This window comes from Salmo salar, chromosome ssa12, assembly GCF_905237065.1.
Source record: "Salmo salar chromosome ssa12, Ssal_v3.1, whole genome shotgun sequence".
Taxonomy (NCBI): domain Eukaryota; kingdom Metazoa; phylum Chordata; class Actinopteri; order Salmoniformes; family Salmonidae; genus Salmo; species Salmo salar.
In genome coordinates, this window is record NC_059453.1 from 80,124,403 (window position 1) to 80,146,400 (window position 21,998).

General features: G+C 45.1%; 1 protein-coding gene across 1 annotated transcript in view; it reads right to left on the reverse strand.

Annotated features, from left to right (window-relative positions):
- The window catches only part of LOC106565749 (inositol 1,4,5-trisphosphate receptor type 1), a 165,990-nt gene that overhangs the window by 86,463 nt on the left and 57,529 nt on the right, over positions 1 to 21,998 (reverse strand). The window contains 21 exon segments of the mRNA XM_045691827.1: positions 630 to 677; positions 1,649 to 1,690; positions 8,063 to 8,098; positions 8,725 to 8,836; positions 10,045 to 10,193; positions 13,014 to 13,198; positions 13,396 to 13,516; positions 14,992 to 15,120; positions 16,492 to 16,617; positions 18,301 to 18,552; positions 18,722 to 18,922; positions 19,033 to 19,158; positions 19,363 to 19,500; positions 19,610 to 19,681; positions 19,773 to 19,937; positions 20,286 to 20,451; positions 20,582 to 20,636; positions 20,825 to 20,957; positions 21,160 to 21,350; positions 21,549 to 21,702; positions 21,818 to 21,959. Coding sequence (XP_045547783.1) covers positions 630 to 677; positions 1,649 to 1,690; positions 8,063 to 8,098; positions 8,725 to 8,836; positions 10,045 to 10,193; positions 13,014 to 13,198; positions 13,396 to 13,516; positions 14,992 to 15,120; positions 16,492 to 16,617; positions 18,301 to 18,552; positions 18,722 to 18,922; positions 19,033 to 19,158; positions 19,363 to 19,500; positions 19,610 to 19,681; positions 19,773 to 19,937; positions 20,286 to 20,451; positions 20,582 to 20,636; positions 20,825 to 20,957; positions 21,160 to 21,350; positions 21,549 to 21,702; positions 21,818 to 21,959 — 2,743 coding nt within the window.

Consider the following 21,998-nt stretch of genomic DNA (forward strand, 5'->3'; position numbering starts at 1 on the left):
AAAAATAATGGGTTAAATACATAAAAATCTAATAAAAAAATAAAATAAATCCTGATCTTTCTTATATCTCACAGATATAGGAAAGACACTTCTTTCTTTTGATTTTCTTTTGGGACTATCTGTTGTTCCATGTAGTGAAACTTTTATTCAATGCATTTGTATGGGCTAATAGAAGTAAGGCCAAATGAACATTTTCATCAAATATTTTTTTTATATATTTTTTATATTTCAAGGGGTCGTAAAATTCTAAATAAAATAGCTAAACCATCCTTGGTATGACCTTCTTACTGTAGCCCAACCTTCTGTTACTTAGATAACTTACATCCAAACTGCAGTTCCATCGATACCTGGTATTGCATGAGCTTCGGAATGTTCCAACTCATATTTATACATATCAGTTTTGTATATTCCTCTTGAAACCCATTGACACTCAAACCCAGTGTCCAGTTAGTTAGTAGGGGGGTAACCCTGTGAGGAGGTGGGCATGCTGTGGAAGCAGAGTGGCTGCAGGCTAGGGCAGAGTGGTGCATCAGTGCATTAAGACAACCAGCCCAGCCATGGTGGGCCAGAGAGAGCAGGGTTGGGGACACTGGACCAGACAGGATCAGACCAGAATGGACTCTACCTACCCTCCTCTGGTCCTCCAGTTGCTTCTCGGGCTGGTTGGGGTCAAGCTCCTGAGGGTGAGGTGAGTTAGCAGAAAGCAAATCAAGTCCAAAAAGGAAATTAGGGAAAACAAAAACAAAACAAAAGAGGGGTGTTAATGCTGTGCACATTAGTCACTTTCCTGACATGCAGGGAACTGGGCCAAATGACATCATGCAGTTAACAGAGGGAGGTGGGTGGTGTGTTGGGGTGGATGTGGGGTAGGAACGGAACCATGCAGGCTTAGAGACGAGAGAAAAAAAACTAATAACATAAGTTGGCTTGCTGCTGGAACAAAAGGCCATTAATTTAAAACCCTTTACATCTCAGGATTCATTTTCATTTGAAACACTTACGTTAACAATGTTAAACAAGGCTTAAATATTGCTGCTCACTCCTTTGATATTGGATACATTTCAACCGATAAACTGTACAGGTCCGAGTATCTCCCTTGTTATTTTGCAGTCGTCACACAAATGAAACCATGTTAATTACAGAAGGTAGCGAGAAGCTGCCAGGGGCAGAAACACAACTCAAACCATGAGAAAAAACCCAGCCCTATCCAGGTTACATAATGGAGTCAGTGTTGTGTGCTAGTAATGCCACGGACACAGTGTAAACCCATGTTCCCATCTGCCGTGGAAAAACACCCAGCGCGCAGTTCCAAAACCCTGCAGAAAGAGGGTCAGGAAACTGGACTGGGATGGAGGGATGGACAGAGGGAGGGAGAGAGGGACAAACATAAGTCGGTTCACAGTATTATAAAAAATCCACAAGCTGGAAACATTGTGTTTGTTATGTGTGTTTTGGTGAGTCGGACCTGAAAAAGGAAAGACGTGGGGAAGGATTTGACTTGTTCCATCTAGATGAGCGGGGAGGAGTGATGACTACTGTAATGGTATACAGTCACCACAACGTAGAGGACGGACAATCTACCATCTACAGTATATTCAACAACAACCCATATGCTGAGGCCCAGGGCCAATATGGGTGTTGAACTCACATCTGCAGCAGGAACGTCTGGCTCAGCCGGCGGAGGGGCCAGCTGATTGGATAGATATATAAAAGGTCTGGGTTAGTCAAGGTGTGGCTTAGACCACAGTTAGTCATGTTGTTGCTACAAAGAGTAGAACTCTCCCTGAGCAAATTAACCTCAGGCAGCTCTCAGGTCACCTGCCTCACAGTGCAAACAGACCGATGCAAGGCCATGCCGCTTTGCAAAGAAGCTCGCTGCCCATCTGGCTGGTTACAGTTAATCAGTTGGCCTGTCATGTGCCCGACAGTAATAAAAGCGCATGACTCAAAGCCAGCCATGGAGAAGCAAGGGGACAACAAACATGCCCTTATCTAACGTATCTATAGTATGCTAAGTTTCTGTGGTTATTGGAGATCTTGTCTGTGTCATCACTATTCTACGCTACTTGTGTTCACATGCCAATGCTTTCGCACAGTTCCTTGCATGTAAAAATGTACTGTTTAGTTTTTTATGTGAAAGGATTAGAAATTCCACTTCTTAACATGAAGGACTAAGGGGTTACGACGGACAAATCAGACTTGCAGGTATGGCTTTTAGTGGCATGAAGGAAGTACACTACATGAACAAAGGTATGTGGACACCTGCTCGTCAAACATCTCATTCCAATATCAAGGACATTAATATGGAGTTGGTCCCCCTTTGCTACTGTAACAGCCTCCCCTCTTCTGGGAAGGCTTTCCACTAGATGTTGGAACATTACTGCGGGGACTTGCTTCCATTCAGCCACAAGAGCATTAGTGAGGTCAGGCACTGATGTTGGGTGATTAGACCTGGCTTGCAGTCGGCGTTCCAATTCATCCCAAAGACGTTCAATGGGGTTGAGGTCAGGGCTCTGTGCAGGACAGTCAAGTTCTTCCACACCAATCTCGACAAAACATTTCTGTATGACCTCGCTTTGTGCACATTGTCATGCTGAAATAGGAATGGGCCTTCCCCAAACTTTTGCCACAAAGTTGGAAGCACAGAATCATCTAGAATGTTATTGTATGCTATAGCATGGTGGGGGCTAGCCCGAACCATGAAAAACAGCCCGAGACAGGTGTATAAAATTGAGCACACAACCATGAAATCTCCATAGATAAACATTGGCAGTAGAATGGCCTTACTGGAACTCGGTAGTGAGTGTTGCAACCGAGGACAGACAATTTTTATGCGCTATAACACTCGGCGATCCCGTTCTGTGAGCTTGTGTGGCCTACAACTTCGCGGTTGAGCCATTATTACTCTTAGACATTTCCACTTCACAATAACAACACATACAGTTGACCGGGGCAGCTTTAGCAGGGCTGAAATTTGAGGAACTAACTTATTGGAAAGGTGGCATCCTATGACGGTGCCATGTTGAAAGTCACTGAGCTCTTCAGTAAGGCCATTCTACTGCCAATGTTTGTCAATGGAAATTGCATGCCTGTGTGCTCAATTTTATACACCTGCCCACAACGGCTGTGGCTGAAATAGCCGAATCCACCAATTTGAAAGGGTGTCCACATACTTTGTATATATAATGTATTAGTGATACAGGGCATAATAATACATGCAAATGGAGAAAAAAAAGCATGAACACAAACATCACAAACAAACAAAAACACCTCAGCTGACACTCAGACTCATACTCAAATTCTTGCTTAAACACCTTGTTAAAAAGGACCTTTAGAAGGAGTAGACAGATGTGATACATTGAAATGGTGCAAAGTGAAAAGGCAGAGAGACAGATCACAGTGGGGTTGACTCTGACCCAGTAGCCCAGTCATGCTGACTGAGTAATTGTTAGACTAGACAAGAATCTCCCCTTATCAGGCCACTCTTTACGTAAAACATCAATATCCACAGGAAAAAGGATGATGCATGGAAACAAGGCTCAAATGTGTCAACCTTGATTCACTTGTCTAATTCAATTCAATCACAACGTCATAGAGTTACTTTCCAGTGTATTTCCCATTCGTCACATTTTGAGTGGTGGAGAATGACATTCATTACGGTCCTCATCGGACCTGATTTGTCTTCCATTTTCCAGTGAGCTGAAGGCTGGGGTCGACCTGCCCAAGTGTCTGTGTTAGAGATGTTGACGATGAGTATGATGTGTCTCCTCTCTAACGCCCAGGAAGCTCAGATTCAAACTCCCATTAGACAGCTCTGCTTGAGTTATAATGTCAAAATACATTAGTTACTCACCAAATATGCAGTTTCGCTGAGTAACAATCTTCAAATACTCCCATTACGGCCGGTATGTACTTCCAAAAATGGTTTCAATAAACATTTACAAGCAGGCACAGATTGGAAATTTACAACAGCTCAAACATTTCAGGTGCCGAAGAACCATTTTTCCGGTTGCTTTTTTAGAAGTACATATAGGCCATAACCGGAGTAAATTAAGAAAGGTGCTCAGCGAAACTCCCTATTTTGTGAGTGACTAATATATTTTGACATTCAATGCGAGTTTGAATCGGCGCTTCCTGGGCGTTAGAGCCATCTTGAACGCACAGTTACTGGGGCAGGGTCGCCAATAATTCCCCATGGAACTGCTGGCATCAGCCCTAGACACAGCTCGACCCATGACTGCCAACATTGGTTCCACTTATACGTTTCTCAGACTATATGACGTCGACTACATAGTAGTATAGTATATAGTAGTATAATGGGCTGAATCACTACAAACATAAGGTCATCTGTAAGTTACTGACACATTTCAGCAGTGGAAAGAAGAAAGGATTCCACCACAGAGGTTCCACCGGTCTCTGCACTTGTCTCAAGGTGTGAAGATGAATGACACCACCCCCTTCTTTCTGTTTTATATAACCTGCCTGGCCTTTCGTCTAGTGACAGGACTGTCATCGGCACCCTAGCAATAAACTACCCGTCCCTGGCCCCCATCCCTCGCTGGTCCCCCTCATATCACCTAGCATGGAAGATTATAGCCTAGAGAGTACAGTAAATAGGCAGGTGGAGGGGATAATCATAGGGGATAAAGGGGAGGACAGAGAGATTATTTCCTTTGTTCTTGTCTGACACCATTACATCAGTGGTCTTCCCTGGACCAGAGGTGGTCCTGAAACAGTTAACAGGTGTAAGATGTGCAGTGCCCCCCACCCTGAAACAGTTAACAGATGTAGGCTGTACAGTGCCCCCCACCCTGAAACAGTTAACAGGTGTAGGCTGTACAATGCCCCCCCACCCTGAAACAGTTAACAGGTGTAGGCTGTACAATGCCCCCCACCCTGAAACAGTTAACAGGTGTAGGCTGTACAGTGCCCCCCACCCTGAAACAGTTAACAGGTGTAGGCTGTGCAATGCCCTGTACTCCTGCCCTCCCTTGCCACGCTCCCTTGCTCGCCCCAGCGCCGCCCAACACGAGGCACTGCCAGTCTTTCAGTAAACAGCCCCGCCGCACTTTTACTGGCAATTACTGCTGAAGGTCACACATCAGTGGAGAGTCTGAATTCCAGGGGAAAAAATAACGTTCGCTCTTATGTAACCGCTGCCTGAGAGCTGGCGGGAGCCCAAGAATCGTGCAGGACGAAGGCAGGCTACATGGAAACTGGGACAGAGCTGCACGGCCAGCAGAAATGCCTATAGTTTCCCCTGTTGGAGGGGATCAGAGAAACAACTAGAGTCCCCTCACCTCACACACACTGCAGAAGCTCTGAGGATAGCTGAGGGCAAGCAGGGACATACTGAGGCAGAGTGGACACCAGCACTGAGTGATGCAGAATAGTCATGAGGGGAGAGAAGAGGGAGAGACAGAGAGAAACAGATTGGTATAGAGAGAGAAATAGAGAGGGGACAGAAAGAGCGACTTCGCCAGGGATAATGAGACGATAGCAATCAGCTGGCATGGACACACACAGCAAGGAAAGGGAGCGAAAGAGACACACGGCACACACACAGACACACAGGATCAGACCTACAGTCCCCAGTGCTTCCCAGATGAATAGGGGGAGTACTGTACTATATGTCAGGCCTGTAGCGGGGTACGCCACAGAGGAGGTGACATGTCGGGCAGAGCAGAAATGCGGGCTGAACACAGGGCTTATTTAAAAGCTAACTGACAGACAGCCCAGTGCTGCTGCTGCCGTTTCTGCCGCGGAGGGGAAGTGTGGGCTTTGGATCAGCATGGAGCCTGGGACACTGCGTCCCATAGGGGGGCCCTCCTGGGTCCATGCACGTGGGACACTGCGTCCCATAAGGGGGCTCTCCTGGGTCCATGCACGTGGGACACTGCGTCCCATAGGGGGGCCCTCCTGGGTCCATGCACGTGGGACACTGCGTCCCATAGGGGGGCCCTCCTGGGTCCATGCACGTGGGACACTGCGTCCCATAGGGGGGCCCTCCTGGGTCCATGCACGTGGGACACTGCGTCCCATAGGGGGGCCCTCCTGGGTCCATGCACGTGGGACACTGCGTCCCATAGGGGGGCCCTCCTGGGTCCATGCACCTGCCGGATGTGTGGGTGGGGTGTACACATTCTTCAGACACTACGAATGGGAAGGGTCCGTTCAGGCAACAAAGAAGTAGTCTATCTGTTCGCTCCCTTTCTTAGGAGGGGAAGCAGCCGGGGATTTCCATCACTGGATAACACTGGGGGGAGGAATGGAGGGAGGAAAAAGAGAGAGAAGACACTCATGTGAGCATGTGACCTCCTGGCAGACATACAGCTCAGATCGTAGACTCTCCAACAGTCAGTCTAACTGATATCTGTGTTTACCTCTCCTTCTTATCAGTCTCTCTGACTCCATTGTTTGCTATCCTTTTTTTCTGAAAGGAAGTCAGTCTCTACTGCTGTAACTCATTACTATCTTGTGTACATGCTCATTTACTAGACAATACAAGTTTTGACTAGATGATGTTGTTGTGACCAGAAATATAACTACAGTAATACTGCAACTAATACTAAGCAAAACCTTCTAAAGGTTAAAAAAAAAACGATATCATCTGTGGTTGAAGGTTGTGCTCTTAAATGTCATACCTTCTCAATATAGGTTTTGGTCAATGGGGTATCCTGTACAGTCTGGTGCTTTGACATGGAGAAGGGGAATAATAATAGAACAACTTCTGAGTTAAAGAGGTGTTCTGTTCTATGACATCAGTGAGAATGTGATGCCACATTAGCCCCTCCCATATGGCACTGGCCTCAGGCTTTCTGAAAGTCCCCTGACAGACGCAGTACAAGATGAAAGGGAAGAAAGAGGATATCTGCAGTTTCCACTTCCTCTAGGGCACGCACAGACACACTCCCTGATGTACATATAGAGTACACACGCACAAAGCAAGGACACCTGCGCACACAAACACCCCGTTACCCTCTATGGATGTGGGGATGATCTGGTTTCCACCACTACGTTTAAGGGATAGTTCCATGTGTATAAATACTCACACACCGGCTATGGTAATGGTGATGGGGAGCTTAGGGGCAACCACCCTGCCCCTGTCCCTCTGACCACCATCCAAAGAGAGACTGGGTATGATCAACACTCCGACACCAACCTTTCCCCTTGCTGCTCCCCCCTCAAGCCAAACCCTGGGTGCTGGCTCTTCATGTCCTGCCTCCATTCAGATAGCCTACCACTTGATCTCCCAAAGGAATTTGTTATGTCTAGCTTCAGTTCTGTGAGGAGAAAGTGGTGAATTAAGCTGCAAACCGAATTGAACTTGTTTCAAAGTTGCTTGCAGTTTGCACAATAAATATCTCCCCTTTTTCCATTCAAAGGATATATAAATATACTATATGGCGTAGCACTGCAAATGACAGTACATCTTAAGTGACACAGTGCATTGAACACAATAAGGGGGGAAAATGAATAAAGGCAATGCACACAATAAATGTGCACATGGAGAAAGGAATGGCACCATTAAGTATTTCCCCACAGAAATTCCAAAGCTGCTAGGGCTAGAAAGTTCATCATTATGACTGAACCATAACGCCATCACTGTGTTCCAGTTATGTACTAAATGGCTACATCCACTGATGTGTAGACTCATTCTGTTCGTTGTGGTCTATCATTACAGTCTGTATGCACTGTTTCCTAAAATAAAAGATTGACAATGTGCAAGTCCATTCTGAAAAGACACAACTTCTGACTCACTCATACAACAGAAGTACACAACGACCAGCAACTAAACTTCAAGCAGGTGACTACAATAAAGACACATAGGAGAATGGCAAGTTGGCAACATTACCAGACAGTTCATAGCATGCTAGTGGTGGCACAGTTACACAGTACAACGCACGGCAACTGGCAGCTACTCTGACAGACACAGAGAGAGCATGGGGAAGAGTTCACTCAGGTCAGCAGCACATAACACAGCAAAACGTCTAGCACAGGCGCATCTAGCTACACCACTGGTATGAGACGGAAATCAAACAAAAGAAGGAAAATGATCAACCTCAGCCACATCCATCTCATCATCAAAGGCAATGTGCTGGAAGAGAAGAGTATAGTGGCAGTTAGTAGAGCTGGGTTAAGGGGAGGGGAGGCAGCTGGAAACAGACAAACAGTTGGACAGAAACACACACCATGTCAGTTAGTAAAAAACACACAAGTTACTACATCTCAAAGCAATGGATTTGTAAGTATCAACAGAACAGCAGAGAGAACAAAGTGCATTAATCAGAGATTAGTACAGAGAGTCATTGGCACATAAATGGTGTATTAGTGTTTATGGTGTATTACTGTTGAAGCGCGTGTCTCAGTGTGTGATTGTGAATAGCACGGAGGATACCGTATATACACACACCCTTGGCATCTTACTCCTGCAGAAGGGCAACTGCTACTGTAGGTTATAAACCAAACCAAAAGACTCATCCCATCCATCACAGACCTGAGTACACCCAGTATCTTGGGATGGGCACAGGTCAGCAGAGGAAAACTGAACCTCCAACTCCATCTTTGCTCTTAACCCTGACCTCTGCACTGACCTCTGTAAAGAGCTACAGAATACCAGGCCTCCTAGTAACTCTGTTTCCTGTCATGATAAACCCCAGCGTAGAGAGAACCAGATGAGTATTGTGAGGTGGTGAAGAGGGCCATATTAATGTAGGTAGGTACCTTCTCCCCATAGCCACGGTCTTTGGTCATCATCTCCCTCAGAGTCTGCAGCACCTTGATACACAGCCGCTCTTCGTTCTCCTCCAGCAGCTGCTTGGTGTGTTTGATGAGCCTGGGCAGAGGTCAGAGGTCAGGGGCAGGTGGATCACACATACTGCACTGTACAGAACTGCATACCACAATAACTAAAAAATACTTCAGTGGTAACAAACCCTTATTTCAGAGAGATTCTACTACAGTAATTACCGTTAATCTTGTAGTTTAGAGATGAGGGTAAATGTCTTCTTGGCATAATCCTAATTGATTGGCTTAATTTATTATTGGCTGTAAATGTTTGGGTAGAGATTGACCTCACGTGGGTCTTAGAGTGGTCAATCAGGTTCTGCGTTTTACTGTTTTCATGGTTAGGAGCCTTTCAATCCAAATTACCAATCCTGTATATGAGTCAAGTGCTGAAGCTTCAATGAACCAGTAGACCCAATCTCTTCCTGGCATACAGACTTTCCATAAAAGTCCCATTGTATTCTAGCCATTGAGGCTAGTAATGTACTGTATTGCCTTTGTACCGTAAGTCAGTTTCCTGAATCAGTGTGAACCGGTGGTGTCTCACGTGCTACTCCACGTATGAATCCCCCCTCCCTGCGGCCCTTTACAGTGGGCTAATCCCTGAGCCGGCATCTGTTCAAAGAGCACAGACATCCACACTCCCGCCCTGTTATCCAATCTCAGCCCTTATCAAGCACAACACACACAGGAGTGGCCTGGCCTGTGAGGGGGAGGCAGGCTTGGAGGGAGGGAGGGAGGGAGGGAGGGAGGGAGGGAGGGAGGGAGGGAGGGAGGGAGGGAGGGAGGGAGGGAGGAAGCACTGTGTGAGGGAGCCAGAGCTCCAGTAGGCTCAGGGTAGGACATGTGAAAACAAAGCCCTGGATCACTTCCGTAATTAGCCTGTTTGGAGCGGGACGCCCTGCTCAATGATGAATTCAGTTACTGTGTAGCCTTACAGGGGAAATGTGTCCCAACTCTAGTTACAGTACAACAGGTACAGTATGAAAGAGCTGCATCAGGTTAACACCATGTATTCCTGAACACTGAGACAGTATCAGGAGACTGTACAGACTTTCCAGTCAAACCACAGCTAGATAATTTCCTAGTGGACTAACCCTTGTTTGGTTTACGAATGCTTTGGAAGAAATTGCGGAATTTCAGAGAAAATTGCAGACTATGGTCCATCACTGGACGTGGCAAGTGGCGCGTCGATTGTTTGTAAACTTGTCAGGGATGTGGGTGGCTTGCTGTGGCTTGTGGGTACTGGAGTCTTACTTGGAGATAAAGCCGCCGCTCTCACATTTCCTGCGGGCGTCTGTGTTCTCAGGGAACAGCAGCTCAGGGCGATGCAGCACGTCCACCAGGACAGACAGCTCAGCCTGGACCAAGGGATGCAGACGGTCCTCCAGGGCTGACACTATGTCCTACAACACAAAGCAGAGCTGAGGACAGGCACGGTTTGAGGGGTAACAGAAACAGAGATAGGACACATACAGGGCACAGGCAAACTCAGGGCATTGGCACACTGAGTGTTAGACCAGGGGTAGGTCTGATCCCAACATAACTGCCTCTATGAGATTGGTGCCTGGGTGCCAGCCCCTACTGTTGAAGTCCTGCCCAAACAGGGAAGCTGACAAAACTGAAAAACATGCTGGTCAACATTGTGACCTTATTGTCTCAGACTGCTCACTCGACAAATGTATAAAAGCAGAAGTTAACCATTGTTTACCAAAAACCATCAAAACACACCGATACAGCTCCCCTCACCCCCGCTACATATCCCCATGAGCCACAGTCAGCATCAACTCCATGGAAATATGCAAATCGATACAGTTGTACCATACTGTCTGATGATGTAGACACTGACTTGCATAGGAGGGAGGGAAGGAGGGATTCTGGTAGGGTTACTGTAAACAGTATTTGAATTTATTATAGATTCCCATTCCCACTCTTCCTGGGGTCCAGCAAAAGTAAGGCAGTTGATATAATTTTAAAAACATTAAAATACATTCACAGATTTCACAACAGTGTGCACTCAGGTCCCTACTCCACAACTACATATCTACAGAACAAAATCCTTGTGTACGTGTGTGTATAGTGCGTATGTTGTCGTGTATGTGTATGCATGAGTCTGTGCCTATGTTTGTGTTGCTTCACAGCCCCCACTGTTTCATTTATCTGTTTTTTTAATCAAATTTTACTGCTTGAGTCAGTTACTTGATGTGGAATAGAGTTCCATGTAGTCATGGCTCTATGTAGCACTGTGTGCCTCCCATAGTCTGTTCTGGACTTGGGGGCTGTGAAGAGACCTCTTGTGGCACGTCTTGTGGGGTATGCATGGATGTCCGAGCTGTGTGCCAGTAGCTCAAACATATAGCTCGGTGCATTCAACATGTACCTCTCATAAATAAAAGTAGTGATGAAGTCAATCTCTCCTCCACTTTCAGCCAGGAGATATTGACATGCATGTTATTAATATTAGCTCTCTGTATACATCCAAGGGCCAGCCGTGCTGCCGTGTTCTGAGCCAATTGCAATTTTCCAAAGTCCTTTTTGTGGCACGACTTAACAGTAGTTCAGGTGTGACAAAACTAAGGCCTGTAGGACCTGCCTTGTTAATAGTGCTGTTAAGAAGGTAGAACAGATCTTTATTATGGACAGACTTCTCCCCATCTTAGCTACTGTTGTATCAATATGTTTAACCATGCCAGTTTACAATCCAGGGTAACTCCAAGCAGTTTAGTCACCTCAACTTGCTCAATTTCCACATTATTTATTACGAGATTTAGTTGAGGTTTAGGGTTTAGTGAATGATTTGTCAAAAATACAATGCTTTTTGTTTTAGAAATATTTAGGACTAACTAATTCCTTGCCACCCACTCTGAAACTAACTGCAACTCTTTGTTAAGTGTTGCAGTCATTTCAGTCGCTGTAGTAGCTGACATGTATAGTGTTGAGTCATCCGCATACATAGACACTCTGGCTTTACTCAAAGCCAGTGGCAATTCATTAGAAAAGCTTGAAAAATGTAATTGCCTAGACAGCTGCCTTTGGGAATTCCTGATTCTATCAGGATTATGTTGAAGAGCCTTCCATTAAAGAACACCCTCTGTGTTCTGTTAGACAAGTAACTCTTCAACCACAATATAGCAGGGGGTAACAAAACATAACACATATGTTTTGCCAGCAGCAGACTATGATCAATAATGGCAAAAGCCACACTGAAGTCTAACAAAACAGCCCCCACAATAATTTTATAGTCAATTTTTCTCAGCTAATCATTCGTCATTTGTGTAAGTGCTGTGCTTGTTGAATGTCCTTTTCTATAAGCATGCTGAAAGTTTGTTGTCAATTTGTTTACTGTAAAATAGCATTGTATCTGGTCAAACACAATTTTTTCCAAAAGTTTACTAAGGGTTGGTAACAGGCTAATTGGTCGGCTAATTGAGCCAGTAAAGAGGGCTTTACTATTCTTAGGTAGCAGAATTACTTTTTCTTCCCTCCAAGCCTGGGGGCACACACTTTCTAGTTGGCTTAAATTGAAAATAGGGCAAATAGGAGTGGCAATATTGTCTGATATTATCCTCAGTATGTTGGCTGCAAAGAAATTGCAACAAACTCTGCATTAACCTTCTTGGGAATTACAAGTATTTCCTTTACTATTGCACTTCCATGCATTCCATTTCTGGGAATGGATTGGCCAATTGACCTGGAGTTCCAAAACCTCAGCACCTGAAGTCATGGCTAATTTTCCCAACAACAGAAGCAGGATGTTATTGAATTCAAAATCATAATGAAACTGATTCCCTGATTACCCATATCAAATGTTGTCAGAACTAGGCTTGAACCCACTGATAGATGCAAAGCTACAGTAAACGTTAGTTCCTCAATAAATTCCAGAGTCTCACCTGTAGTTTCTCTATGATGTTCCTGTAGCTGACGGACGTGGTCAGTATGAAGTCTCACCTGTTGCCTCTATGATATTCCTGTAGCTTAAACGTGGTTAATATGAAGTCTCACCTGTAGTCTCTCTATGATATTCCTGTAGCTTAAACGTGGTTAATATGAAGTCTCACCTGTAGTCTCTCTATGATGTTCCTGTAGCTGACGGACGTGGTCAGTATGAAGTCTCACCTGTAGCCTCTATGATGTTCCTGTAGCTTAAACGTGGTTAATATGAAGTCTCACCTGTAGCCTCTCTATGATGTTCCTGTAGCTTAAATGTGGTTAATATGAAGTCTCACCTGTAGCCTCTCTATGATGTTCCTGTAGCTGACGGACGTGGTGGCGTTGGAGTCCCTCCTGGGGGCATTCTTAGCAGAGAGCCTCCAGCTCAGGATGGACTTGGTGACCACATTGTTGGACTTGACAAACAGGTTGTTCACCTGGCTGTCCAAGTCCACAGGGATGGCAATGGCTCTACTCTTGGCTGTGTGCAATGAAACAGTAGGATGCAAACTTAAGAGGGGAGCTCGTTTAACAATAGTTTCAAAAGTTGTTGAAAATATATATATATATATATATTATTTGTAGTTGATAGATAAAATGAGCTCATTGGATTTATTTCTCAGATTTTATCAAGACAGTGTCTGGGAAACAGGTTGAGGCCAAGTGCAGGTATCTTACCCACATCAGACAGCACCTTGATACAGACCTCAACTGAGGCCTTCTGAGTGGGGGTGAGCCAATTACAGTGGAACACCCTAAACACCCCCTGAAGGAGCTGAACGAACACCGGCTGGCGAGTCTGAGGGAGAGAGAAAAAAAGAGAGCGAGAGAGACAGCGATAGAGAGAGCCGATAGAAACAGACAGGAAGAAAGTAGAGGAGATATGAGAGGAGAGAAGACGTCAAAAGATGAGTCAGAAGCTACACATTAACCAAAGTTAAAATCCCCAGTGGTGATCAACAAAGGCTTTTGTGGTTTATCTCAGACCATATCTCTGAAAACCAGTTTCACCAATGTGAGGGTGCTCTCAGACACAAACTGGTCATGTTCAGCAGGGAGAAACCAGAGAAAAGTTTGAAACTGAGAAGGTATTACCTGAATGCTAATTTATGTTTTCTGTTTCAAAGCGTTTTCTCCTGTTTGCCCATAAAATCCTAGAATCTTTAACCATATGTGCTGTAGACGTGCTATATTATACACCTACAGTAGGTAAGACGGTCTATCACTTCTAGTATCCCTGTTGGTTATCACCAGAATCAGTTCAGGTATCAACCAGTTCTGCTGCACCAATGTCTAATACATACAGTATCAACACTACCATCAGGACCTAACAACACCCTGTAAGCAAGCTGCACACAAACCTACAGCACAACATATACCTCGGTTATCTTTCCCAGAATGCTTGCCTGTCATGGGATAGAAGGGAATGAATATCATCATTAGGTGCTTCACATAAATTGTGTACACGTGTATTACTGTAAGTGTCTTGGGATGTGGGATGGTGGATGGAGGAGGGAGTTTTTAAGGGTGAGAAAATTACTATGAGAAAAACAAAACCTTATAAAGTCTAATGGGAGTGAAACTATTCCTGAAACACAATTCCTTACAAGCTAATCTTGCATTGGTATTACTAGCCTACACCACGAGTGGTTGAAAAAGCCATAGAGTGAAGTGGACAATTCTTCCAAGAAAAGCAATGACCTACTCCCTCACACAGCACACCTCCCAACCTCTTTAGGCTACAGTAGACCACAGAGTGATTGACCATTCTCTACTTGTTGTTTGCAACCACATCCCAGCAGTGATGGCATCTTGCGAAACAAAGATCTGGGAAGGAACTCGGGGGAGGATTCTAAAGACGACAGCATCTGTAAAGGGTTCTTAGAAGGTGCTGACTCAGTTCCATATGAAATCTATTGCTAGTCTAGGACTGCTGGTAAGGAACACACCCAGGGGACAGGAAACTAACCACAGCTGGACATTTACACATACTTACATACACTTGACGCGCCACCTATTTGAAGCAAAATGTAATATGTTACATGATAAATGTAAGTGTGTGGGCCTTCGGGGATAATGTTTCTTCCACGCAGACATGGAATTCATGAATGCCCTTTATAAAACGATAAGTTAACACAGATCACTATCAACAGAAAATGATTGATACCAGATTTCATCCGACAGCTCAGAATATCCACCATTCAACTGCTTGGATTGTGACATGTGTGTTATGCTGGTTATTTAAGTTATGTGTTGTTTTGCAGTCATGGTTACCTGCAGACTGGTGCTCTGGTCAGAGAAGGGCGAGCTGAAGAAGGTGGTGACGATGCTCATGACCGTCTCTGTCACGTAACCCTCCAGAACCGTGTCTGCATGCTTCCTGTCACTGGTGTTGTTGCACACCTACAGACAGCAGACACAGATATACAAGGTTGACTCATCAGACAGTGGGTAATGGGTGAGCATTCACTGGATCACACTTCCTCCCTTAAAACACTTCAATGACTCCAGTCACACAAATCATAGACGGTTCTCTCTGCTACCGCACCGCAAGCAGGACTGGAGCGCCAAGCCTGGGACCAAAAGGCTTAACAGCTTCTACCGCCCAACCCATAAGACTGCTGAACGGAATATTGGCACTAACTCACTTAGTTTATTCTTATTTGTCTTGCACAGGCTCGATGTACGGCCACTGGACTCTAACCACACAATCAGACATACTACACTGGCACTCCAACACACAAAAACACACACACACACATTCATATGGACGCCACACACACACACATTCATATGGACGCCACACACACACACATTCATATGGACGCCACACACACACACATTCATATGGACGCCACACACACACATTCATATGGACGCCACACACACACACATTCATATGGACGCCACACACACACACATTCATATGGACGCCACACACACACATTCATATGGACGCCACACACACACATTCATATGGACGCCACACACACATTCATATGGACGCCACACACACACATTCATATGGACGCCACACACACACACTCATATGGACGCCACACACACACACACATTCCTTCACACATGCTGCTGCTACTCTCTGTTTATTATCTATGAATAGTCTCTTTAACCTACCTACATGTACATATTACCTCAATTACCTCGACTACCCCGTACCCCTGTACATTGACTTGGTACCGGTACTCCTTGTATATAACTTCATTATTGTTATTTTATTGTGTTCCTATTTTTCCTTTAGTTTATTTAGCAAATTTTTCTTACTATTTTAAAACTCTGCATTGTTGTTTAAGGGATTGAAAGTAAGCATTTCACGGTAAGGTTGTATTCTGTTGTATTCTGTTGTATTCGGCACATGTGACAAATACAATTTAATTTGCATCCTCAGTGGTCTAAGGCACTGCATCGCAGTGCTAGAGGGGTCACTACAGACCCGGGTTCGATCCCGGGCTGTATCACAATCGACTGTGATTGGGAGTCCCATAGGGCAGCGCACAATTAGTCCAGCATCGTCCGTGTTAGGGGAGGGTTTGGCCGGGGTTAGGGGAGGGTTAGGGGAGGGTTAGGCTCTTGTGATTTCTGGAAAACCTGAGGATTTTGGGAAAGTTACCAGAATTTTGCAACCATAACACTTTATTTGGAGAGTCTCCCTGTAGAACGCTTAACAAACTATCAACAAGCTATCAGTAACATGTCACCTGCATGTCTGTTGACAAGCCATAAGATATGGAACAGATGTGATGTGTGTTTATTTACCCTGCATATGTCCACCAGGAAGTTCTCAAAGAGCTTCCACATGTGATTGCTGGTGTAGATCTCCTTCATCTCCACCTCTGTGTCCACGTAGCAGTGATTCAGGAAGTTGATGTAGGCTATCTTCACCTGGAGAGGAAGGTCGGAATTAAAGGGCGACGGCACTTTGTGATTTGGCCTCATTTTGAAGATTGCTCATTAAGAAATGCTAGAGGCCTGAAGCCAAAGCAGGAGCCAAATGAGAGTCGTCTTGGTGGTGTGGGTTGATATGGGTCTGTAATGTTTGCATATTAACTGGTGGTTCGAGCCCTGAATGCTGATTGGCTGACAGCCGTGGTATATCAGACCGCATACCACGGGTATGACAAAACATTTATTTTTACTGCTCTAATTACATTGGTAACCAGTTTATAATAGCAATAAGGCACCTCTGGGATTTGTGTTATATGGCCAATATACCACGGCTAAGGGCTGTATCCACACCCCCTCGGGCCTTATTGCTTAATCATACCCTGGCAGGTACTGATGTTTGTCCCTCCTGAGTCACCGTAGCAACAACATAGCCACTTCTTCAATATAGTCACTTTGTTAAAATATAATTAATCTAAGATAAATAAAAAAATCTGATATTAAACGTAGACATTTTTGCAGAGGTCTACTTAGGTGTTTCGTGCAATATTTCTCACGTAAAAAAAATTGCATGTAAAACTAGTCAGTGCACTCTGTACAGTCTATCAAGTCGGGAAAGCTCAGGACTGATTTCTGAGAACAATAAGTCTATAACATAATCTGCAAGCTGTCAAACGATAAAGCACAAGCTACACACTGTTTATCAGTTCCCAAAATCACTTGGTAGCTAAGTTTCAACTCTGATTGTCAATGAAGCTAGCAAGTAGTAGCTACTGTAGCAGGCACATTGAGCAGCCAGGCCACAATCAGCTCATCAAGTCATTGGGGAGTGGCAAAGTGTGTGTTTCGGTGCCGTTTAGTTTTTTACAACTTTCTCACTATCTATTATCAGAGTGCGCATCTGTCTGGCAGTGTTCATAGAGAATCATGTCACAAAAACAGATCGCGGGGGGACACAAGTTGCTCGCGAATGCCTGGGTTTTGGAATATTGACAAGTTGCAGTTGGGATACAAGTGCGCTCTGATCGTCTCAATTCACATTTTTCCCCAAAAAGTGGTACACTCGAGTGATAGACACTATCAAACACATCAGGAAGTGGCCACTCCATAAAGGGCTTAGGGCCAAGGGTTATTTCAACATAACATTGGCGATGTGTTTTCTTATGTAAAAAAGTCTGAGGCGCTGTGTAATGGGCAGGTCTGTCTCACTGTCTGGAGGTTCAGCTGATGTACAGCTGATAGAGCGCAATCAGCACAGCTGCTTCTCTCGTGTTAGTGGGAACTGGGCAATGATTGTAATCCATACCAAAACCATCCAGTAAGTCATGACTAACTCACTTACAAAACTCTGTTTTGGACGAGACTGACTTTATGACCAAAATGATCCCATTTACACTTTGTAGTCAATTTTGACACTATAATTTATGTTTCTGACTCATATTGATGCCACATAGACCGTTTAAAACCAGAAAAGTTGGTTCTAAGAGACAGTTGACCTTTAACAACTTTAGAGTTACCTAAGTACAGTACATCATTATTCTCAAGAGCCCAGAATTATAATTTAGCCTAACTTGCTTCAAGAAGCATCTGTTCAGATGAGTTCCACAATATACAAATAGGGCTCGTCATATCTTTCCAGCAGTCTACCATGCTTGCCTGTTGGCCCAACCGACATTCACTCACCTCAGGGATGCAGTCCTCATGGGTGACCACCCTCACTATGTCATCCAGAGGCAGCAGAGAGTTGCACTTGATCTCTGTGTAGACATTTTTTCCCTCGGTGCAGACGGCCAGCAGCTCTACCAGGTGGATGTGGTACCTCAGAGCGCTGTTCTCATCCATACGGTCCCGTTCTGACCGCATCATCGTGACCAGGGTCTGGAAGGATGCACGGTCATTGTAGAACACCAGCACGTCCTCGCCCGAGTTCACCAGCTTAGCGGGAGGAAGACAGACATACTGTTCTTATCAGCTGCTACTGACACACCATATAGATTTGAAAGCATGTTTTGTTTGGGTAGTATTGCTAGTTTATATTACAGAAATGCATAGTGTGTTTCATTTGCATTATAATCCTGTGTGCACTGCAATTATTCTGTCCCACCTCAGCCATGACGGTGTCCTGACACTTCTTGATGAACTTGTTCTCAGCCTTGACGATGGTCTGCAGGAATTTGAGGTACTGTACATGTCGGCCGTGCGTCTCGGTGCAGTGGACAAAGTGCTGCACCACGCGCTCATTGATCTCACTGCACAGCTGGAAGTTATTCATGAAGATGTGTTGCATGGTGATTGCCTCCAGAATCTGAGGAGAAAGATAAGCATTAAACTAGCTGCTTTATTGGCATTGGAATTATGGAGTACCACTGGTTCTTCCCAGCCCAGCGCCAACCCTTACCCCAGGAGTCCACTCACCCCTGGGTTGAGGAACAGGTTAATGTGCTTGTGCAGCAGGATCTGGTTCTGCTGGTTCCCTGCACAGAAGTTCTGGAGGAACTCATGAGCCAGCTTCATGATCTCCTGCATGCGGACGTCCTCACCCTAAAGTGTTCATCACAAGTACAGACAGACACACAACCCAAGAGCTGCAGCTATCATTCAAACCTTACACAAATGTCATTGTTGACCTCGTAATTGTACATGCATCCTCTAGTGCTTGCTTCATGCCTTTATGCCTTTTTAGTCTCTCTCTCTAAAGCATGAGGTGCTGAGAGTATAGGTCTGGCCCATCCTTTCTTCCAGTACCTTCTCATAGGGGATCTGCAGTAGCTCCAGCACCACACTGTGGGCTCCCATGTTCCTCAGTAGTCTCTGCTGCTGCTTCTTACTCTTCTTCCCTGATGCTCCCTCCTGGACACACAGCTTACTGAGCCGCAGCAGGATCTGAACACAGGGGAAGAGAGGGGCTCAGAGACTGACTACCTCATACATATCTGATGTGACTCCATACAGTGTGTGATGGAAAAATGAGAGAAAATTAAGAAGATTGTACCTCTTTCATAACCCTGTAATTGTAACTGCTGGTGGTTTCCGTCTTCTTTTTGTCTGAGCTGCCTGAATCCCCCTGCACATGGACAGAGTTAGAATGAGAGCTTGTTCATATTCATGTGAAGCATTCAGATCTACAGTAACCATTAGTTCAGTTGAAACAATACCTTCTTTTTATGGTCGGACTCTGAGGGTCCGTCCCCTCCGTCATCGTCCCCCTGCCTCTTGTAAACCCACAGCTCAGACTTCTCCACGATGGAGCGCAGCTGGTCCAGGTCTGACTTGATCTGCTTGTAGTTGTCCACATCTTGGCTGGTTACCAAGAGCTGGACCTAAGAGGAAGAGGAAGACATATACCTGAATGTAGACTTAATTGTATTTATTTTTTATTTAACCTTCATTTAACTAGGCATGTCATTTAAGAACAAATTCTTATTTACAATGACGGACTACCCTGGTCAAACCCTAACGACGCTGGGCCAATTGTGCCCCGCCCCCTGGGCGTTGCATATTTACAGCAAGCTAGGCCTTCAAGCGCCTTATAACCCAACGACTGCTGCTAATTCATAAAATGACTTTCTAACTAAAGATACGATTATTGATGAGTGTGAGGAGCAATGATACAGAGGACCTGTGTGTTCTTGTGGCTGTGGAGTCTATGGGTTTGGGCGGTGGTCTACCTGTTTGAAGGCCATGAGGACCTCCTGTCTCTGGCTGAAGTGTCTGAAGAGCAGGTGGAGGGCCCCAGACACCAGGGGAGGGTAGTCATGCATGGTGAGGTGTAGCAGCACCCTCAGGAAGGTTCTCCCTCCATGGTCATCCAGGTCCAGAGGGGTGTTCTCCTCACTGCAGGACAACACACCAGGCTCAGACACTGGGGATACTTTCATAAGACCTACGCCAGTGTTAATACAGTGTTATTATGGAAACGGACACTGCATTCCATTGTATCAAGATTTAAAATGAGAGGGTTTACCTTCCTCCAAAGATCGCCTCTGCCTGCTCCTCAATGTTCTCAAAATCTAGAGCCCCTAAAAAAAAGAAGCATTTCCATTATTGTGAAGCCCTTTGAAGGCTATACTTCCCTTTAGAAACCATCAACACCATACATTATTTTAGTCATTCTGAAAATAAACATCTGGTATGTCTGTAGGGTCAGTAGCTTGAGGATAAAAGCAGTAACAAAAAAGGACAAGGCTTTGGCTGTCAGTATGCTGACCTGTCATATTATTTCCATCCTGACTGGCACTAGATGGTGTGCCATCACCCTGAGGGTTACTCTCATCAAACTCCCGCTTGAAGATACAGAGTAGGCAGGAGATCCTGTAGTCCAGCCGCACATTCAGAATGAACTAGCGGACAGAAACAGAACGCACAATTTAGTTAAAACACCAGGCTTTCGAGCTCACCACTAAGAATAATCATACAGAGAAAAATATGTTGTAGATTTTGTATAAAATTTTATTTGATACTATGGGAAATCAAAGCCATGATAATTGGATACAATTATCAGACAATCTACATGAAAGGCCAGATGAAAAGGGCAGGAGTTACCTGGAGGATCTCGATGATCTTGAGCTTGGTGTCCATCACCATGATGTCCTCCCTCTCCGGCTCTGTCTGGGTCTTGACCACACCCTCCTCCGGCTGGTGGGTGGGGGTGACGGGTAGGAAACCCCCACCTCTGAGGACCACCTGGGTCATAAGCTCCCCCACCCCGTGGATAGACTTCATCACATTGCTGCCTGTGGACACTCACACACACCTCAGAATTGAAATGGGGCACTTACTCACACACAACACATTAACCAAACCTTATCAACTCCACCATGATTCATCATAGAAGGGAGGTGTATTGAGAAAGAGAGAGAGAGAGATAGTGCGCCTCAATTACAATACCAATTGACAGACGGGTAACAGACAGGCAGCAGTGTGCTGTTCACCTTGTTTTTCCTCTCCCTTCTCCAGCTTGGTGACGGGGTATATGGTGCTGACATGAACACAGTCCAGGATGTTCAATAAGATCTTAGTCAGTCGCAGCAGGTCACTGAAGTTGTAGAAGCCAAAGTAAATGAGGTTCCTTGCCAGGTTAACTACCTTTATAGATAAGAGAGAAAAAGGAGGGGAGTTAATTCTCCACATATACATTATGCATTCCTACCTCGAAGTAAAGTTGTCTGGTTGACATCATGCTGTTTCCAGGGAAACCTACCTCGAAGGTGAGCTTGTTTTTCTCTCTGTCGTCGAAGGGGATGTTCTGAGACACCACAGACATCAGGTAGTTCTCCACAAACTCCATGGTCAGGCAGAACCTCTCCTTGATCTCATCTCTGGTGGTACCATCATTGTCGTAGCTTAGAAAGGGAGAGAATATTCTTGTGTAAAGGGTAGCC